General features: G+C 31.1%; 1 protein-coding gene across 3 annotated transcripts; it reads left to right on the top strand.

Annotated features, from left to right (window-relative positions):
- Positions 1 to 3,092: 3,092 nt before the first annotated feature.
- On the top strand, positions 3,093 to 5,875 carry LOC133791974 (cystathionine beta-lyase, chloroplastic-like). Of its 3 annotated transcripts, none has more exons than XM_062229887.1 (9): positions 3,093 to 3,273; positions 3,358 to 3,428; positions 3,545 to 3,636; positions 4,041 to 4,082; positions 4,160 to 4,271; positions 4,661 to 4,757; positions 4,854 to 4,935; positions 5,016 to 5,133; positions 5,645 to 5,875. In XM_062229887.1, exons 5-9 carry the CDS (start codon positions 4,254 to 4,256, stop codon positions 5,651 to 5,653), a joined length of 324 nt encoding a protein of 107 aa, XP_062085871.1. In that variant the 5' UTR covers positions 3,093 to 3,273; positions 3,358 to 3,428; positions 3,545 to 3,636; positions 4,041 to 4,082; positions 4,160 to 4,253; the 3' UTR covers positions 5,654 to 5,875. The 3 variants fall into 3 exon arrangements, 2 of the variants coding, with proteins under 2 accessions (XP_062085871.1, XP_062085869.1); XM_062229885.1 differs by having other exon boundaries at positions 3,096 to 3,273; positions 3,995 to 4,082; XR_009874214.1 differs by lacking the exons at positions 5,016 to 5,133; positions 5,645 to 5,875 and having other exon boundaries at positions 3,107 to 3,273; positions 3,995 to 4,082; positions 4,668 to 4,757; positions 4,854 to 5,009.
- The last annotated feature ends 295 nt before the right edge of the window (positions 5,876 to 6,170 follow it).

Below are 6,170 nucleotides of genomic sequence, written 5' to 3'. Positions count from 1 at the left end.
TCCCCAAGATTTAGTGTTACACTGTTGCTTTTGTTACTCCTTATTTAGGATTCATTTATTTTTTAAATGTTAAGGAACCTACACCAATATGTGTTTGTTGTTACATTTTCAATATCACACAAATATTTTCTATAAATTTTCAAGTCTTAAGGGCATAGCTAAAAGTGCATTACAGAAAGATATTTTTACTACTGCTATAAACAGAATGAATACACATATACCGGTAGATAACTTATGTAGGATTCCAAGTGGGTTAATGAAATCTTTTACAGATCTTTGATAAGTTTTAAGCATCTCCATTTGTTTTTGTCTTTAGCACATATAATCATTAAGCTGTGCAAAATAGCTAGTGGTATGAGGTTCATGCATATCTATCTAATAATCTATTTGGTTTTAAGGGAAATTAAATTTAAAATTTGTACAACCAAAATAGCTTATAAATGAATGATTGTTTGTCTTTTAGTTTCAAAATCAAATTCAAGGCTGCATAAGAAATGTCTTCCAAGGTTCAGTAAAAGAAGAACATGATTATTGATCAAATAGAGAAAAAAAGGGAGGAATTATAGATTTTTCTTGTTAGAACTTATCAATGAGAAGTGGAAAAGAAACATGAAGAGGGTAGGAAAAGTCAATTTTGGTTGCTATTTGGTAACTAGAAAGTAGTATTTTTGTTTGGGATTTTCTTGCAACATTCTTATAGAGTTTAACTGTTTAAGTATATTAAGCTTTAGTTTATCTTGACAGGAGGTCTCTACTGGTGTAAAAAATTTATTGAGGGAATCGTCTGGCCAATACAGCAACTTCAGTATTCTTTCCTCTTTGAATTCTCAGGTAAATCATGTAACTTACTGTTTGTTTAGCAGGATATATGTTTATATATATATATCTATAATATTTTAGGTGAAAATTTAAGATCTTTAAGAAAGTGTTAGATGGCACTAGATGCATTAGATCAATCCATATGTGTTGTTTTAGGTTTAGATCACTTCCAGGACTTGTCAACCAGACCCAATAGTCTCTCTGTCTAATTGTATTCTTGTTTTTTTTTTATTAATATGCCAGATCAATATTGTTTATACGATTTTTTTATATTTATTTCTCTTTGCGTATGATTCCTCATTTATTAGAGAAAGCTTTTGCTCTTTCTTCCAAGATATCTGCTCTGTTATTTTTTATAGATGGTTGGATGACTTGACTAGTTGGTGTTATGCTTCTGAGTTCTTACCTATAACACTTGAAGGTACTAAGAGTATGAAATCGCTATTTAAGAAATGCATAAGGTTTCAAACAATTCTAAACTTATTTGAAAATGGTTTTCATCTATCTATGTTGGAGTTGTGCGTTCTTGAAGAGTTGTATTTTAGAATTATTTAATATTTTAAAATTTCTCTTTGCCATAAAGGATATTGGCGGAACTTCTAAGGAAAACTAAAAAATAGAATGAAAGAAAATTTTAATTATATAAAAGTTTTGTTTAAGTTTTCTCTTCGTGCTAACGAAAGGATTATGCAATTAATTTTTGTTTAAATTTATTTTTATGATGTGCTATGGTTTAACTAAGGACTTACAAAGCTCTTGGGCTCTACTATATAAAGTCATATTGAATAAGAAAATGACATAATTAAGCTGGATTATATTCATTTGTCACTATATTAGAATGGTAAAAATAGAAAAGAAATAGATATCATATTAGTTTAGCTTGAAATACTTATATAACACCACACGGGAGTCTCTCTCTTGTTTTCCCTATCTATATATTTGTTGTAATTGGTTATAATGCGAAATTTAGGCAAATTTGTCGTAGTACCTCTAATATAAGCAAATCACTTTCATGTCTTGTTTTCATGAAGATTTTATTCAGGCATATAAATTGTTTAAAAATCATCAGCCAGATTAAGAGGTTGAGAAATATAGGATTTTGGAAATTGGAGGACACATTCAAGTTGGATGGATCAATGGAAGTTTGAACTTGACAAGAGCCATTGGTAAGTTACGTTCATGAAAATGAGTGAGTAATTTAACACATCTCATAAACATAATTAGGCAATGACTGTATTGAGTGTGTAATTCTATTTTGATTACTTGTGAAGTGCTCAAGATGATTCACAAACTGGATGTGTATAGGCTACTAAGGTCGCACCAATATAAATTTATGGTTTTTATATTTATATAAATATATATGATCTTGCTCATACTTGAAGTTGTGTTTTCTAATTTCTACTTGAAGTTTGATGTGTTTGAATTAGTTTTGATTGTTAGGCCATTCATTTCAATTTTCACATATTTTGGTGGTGTAATCAATCTAGGCCATTTATTTAATGATGAGTTGTATCAAGATTTGGCTAACTGAGTTGCTTTGATTGAGGTATTTCTAATTCCTTTCTTGTGTAGCTCTTGATCTGAAACTGATTGATGTTGCTATTGTTGTGTTGTTTCTTTATTTTTATTTTTTTGGTGGTGTGTGCTCTGTAGCATTGCATTTAGTTAGCTTAATATTTAGCTCATATTTTCTTGAGTCATTGCCCTTTTTTTGTGTAAGTGTTTATTTGTGTACGCCCCTTTTTTGGAGTGACTGTTTGTGTCTGCTAGTGTCTGGTGCAAAATATTTGGCTAATTGTGGTCTGTATGTGTACAATTCAGAATGTTGAATTTACTTCCATTTGGAGAAGGAATTAGCAGCTGTAAAGAAAAAAATCAAGAGCAGTCATGATGTACTTGATGATCCTCGTCTTCTGAAGGATGCTATTCCAAATGATGAATTGTGTGATAATCAAGCCGTGACCCAATTTTTGTTTAAATCCTTTTATGCTTTCCTCATATTAATCTATATTCTATTTGTGGTGATATTCCTTATGTTTGGAGGCCTTTGAGCTTTGACCACATTTAAGTGAAAATTTTGAAGAAAAAAAAAAAGAAATGGCCTGGAGAGTTTAAGTTTACGCTAGTCTCTAGACCTTGCAGCCACATGGGGTTTTTGTTTGTGGTTGGCTATAATGGCTCCACCTCTGTCATTCTCTGTCATGTAAGCTTCTCTTGTTTTCCTCACTTCCTTTTTATGTCTATTCTTGATTGTTTCTCTTAAACTTTTCATGAAACTTTAGGAAATGCAAGGTTAGTTTATTGAGTATGTATAGTTTCTGAGCTTATTTTTAGAAGCTTGTTTGTCTTCTAGAGCTAGATAGTAGTTTAGGAAATACACTTGGGCATGGGCAGACCGTTCGTGTGACAGCCGTGAGCAGCGCCACTTTCTCGGAGTGACAACCCAGGCGAACGGTGACAAATCTCTACAAATTTATATATATAATTCTTACTTTCTAAGCTTCATTGTAACTTGACTGTTCTATGCTTTAATTGCAGCCTTCAGCAACAGAAAATGGTCCTTATGATTATACTCGAAGTGGAAATCCTACACGAGATGTTCTTGAAAGGTCTGATTTCTTTTGTTACTAATATGAGTCAAAGTAATTGTTGTATAATCTCTAATATTGCTACTTTTTCCTTGTTCTGGGAGTTTTTTTTATGCTGAGCTTTATTCTATTTATAGCCTTTTGGCCAAGCTGGATAAAGCAGATCGTGCTTTTTGCTTCACTAGTGGAATGGCTGCTCTGTCTGCTGTAGCCCATCTTGTTGGGACTGGTACTTCCCTTTTCTTTTCCTTTTTCTTCTGTATCTTTAATTATTTATCACTAAGTTGAAGTTACATTATTTTCTTTTTAAAATTTTAAAATAATAAATGCAGCATGCATCAATATGGATATTCCAATGAATTGGATATATTTTTAATGAATTAAAGTGGATATATTCTTGTTTAACATATGAGATGGATTTGGGTCCTTCAGTTTATAAAATAAATTTACCATGAAGAGGTATCTCTTGGCTTGTGGATATTTTCTAATGACTAGGTTATCGTTTATGCCTTTATGGCCCTTGTTGGAATTTGTAGCTACTGTCTTATTTGAATTTTTTTTCTTAAGATATAATAATGTGATTTTAGGTGAAGAGATTGTTGTTGGAGATGACATTTATGGTGGTTCTGATAGGTTGCTGTCAAAAGTAATTCCAAAGACAGGGGTCGTGGTGAAGTAAGTGCAGCTCACTTTTCAAATATATTATGAAGCCTCAGAGTAAAATCTGAAAGTATCATGCTTATATTGTGTAGACGAGTTGATACAACTAGTTTAGATGAAATAGCATCTGCAATTGGTCCCTGGACAAAGCTTGTCTGACTGGAGAGTCCCACAAATCCTCGACAAATGGTTTCTAATATTCGTGTAAGATATCTGGCTATTATATTTTCTCATTCCTTTTTATTCTCTCTTTTTTAATGTTACTTCTGGTAAATGCTTAAAAGAAACAGAGAAGATAAACTTAAATTAATGCCCAAATATGACACTTGTACTCTTTGAATTATATGCTGTGTGTGGGTTTATCTTTTCTCAAAATGCTGATGAATTACTTGGATATCTATTGTAACCCAGGTAGAGAATGATCTTTCCTGGCTGTCTGATATTTTCTTAGACATTATACTTGTTTTTGATAGAATCAATAAAAGAATTAAGTAGTTATTCAATTATTTGTTGCCAGAAATGTCATAATTGTATGATTTGGTAATGTTTTTAAAGTGCAATTATTTTTCTTTATTTATTTTGTGCATCTTCAGGAAATAGTTAAAATGGCTCATGCTCATGATGCTCTTGTCTTGGTGGATAACAGTATAATGTCTCCTGTAGTGTCACAACCTCTGGAACTAGGAGCTGGTAGCAATATAAAACATGAACTTTACATTCTACAGATTACTCTTTTTTATTTCCTCTATAAACTGTTGGATTTTGATTCATTCATCTTTCATTCAGACATTGTTATGCACTCAGCTACCAAGTTCATTGCTGGGCACAGTGATGTGATGGCAGGTGTACTGGCTGTAAGAGGGGAAAGGTTATGCATGGACTTTCTTTACTGTGAACAGTAATGTTATAATTTATAACTTCAGGCCCTTATTATAATTTTTTTTTCAGATTAGCAAAAGAGTTGTACTTTCTACAAAATGCAGAAGGGTCTGGGTTGGCTCCATTTGATTGTTGGCTCTGCTTACGAGGAATTAAGACAATGGCTTTACGAATTGAGAAGCAGCAGGTGAAACTTCATGCTTTTATCACTTTATAATTTTCTTATAATCCTTTTTTACAACTGTAAAGCTCTGACTTGTTAAGGTCGTAATTATTTAATATTTATTTCTTGTAGTTATGAATTATAGCCTAATCATTTATCATATACATTGTCTTGACTTCACATAACTAATTCAAAACAATATTGTAACTCTGTTATATGTACTTGAACTTGTGTTGTTCATCTTGGGTAAGTTTGAATTATGTTAGTAATTAATGCTTTACCTTCTAACTTAATATTTCAAGGCTGAACTTTTAAGTTTGCAAAATCACTTGAGATGAATAAAGTTTTGGCTTTGAGTTTGACATATATGCTAATTGCTTCAAAATTTTGCTCACCTTCAGCACTTACAATGCAGTTTTCATCTGTTAACAGGGAGTTATTACAAATTTAATTTAAACTTTATATGCTTACAGGTGGAAACTAGCTTAAGTCTTATGTTCTTAATAATAAAAGGACTTTTTTTTACAATGTGCAGGTATATTGAGATGATTTCTTTGGAGCAATTCTTGACAACATTTGTAGTTAAGGCCTTTAGAATGGAAGAATGTATTTCACTAATTTTTGTATACATTTCTTGTTTTGTATTTAGTGATAAAGGAATCTGAATTGGGCATAAATTATGTTGTAATATGATTTCTTAAGCCTAGACTAGTAGACTAAATATTGTAATTACATTTGAGTAATTAATAAAAATTTATTTATGTTACCTTATTTGGCTTTAACTTTCATATTTGTTTTCCTAGTTTTGTGTAAGTAAAAAAAAGATTATGTTTCTCTAAGCTAATATAACACATGTGTTATACTAAAGTGTAGTATAACACAAATTTATAAGTATTGAAATGTGTTATATAATCGACTATAAATAACATAATTAAACACTTATCTATTTATTAAAATAACACAGAAATTGTGTTATCGTTGATAGTACAATAACACATCTGTATAACACTGATAAAGTTTTATGTAAAATACCCTTACCTACGATAACATAGTCGGTCTTA

This window comes from Humulus lupulus, chromosome 1 (genome assembly GCF_963169125.1).
Source record: "Humulus lupulus chromosome 1, drHumLupu1.1, whole genome shotgun sequence".
In the NCBI taxonomy this organism is placed as follows: domain Eukaryota; kingdom Viridiplantae; phylum Streptophyta; class Magnoliopsida; order Rosales; family Cannabaceae; genus Humulus; species Humulus lupulus.
Note: the sequence above shows the minus strand (reverse complement) of the source record. Positions and strands in the feature narration are given on the sequence as shown.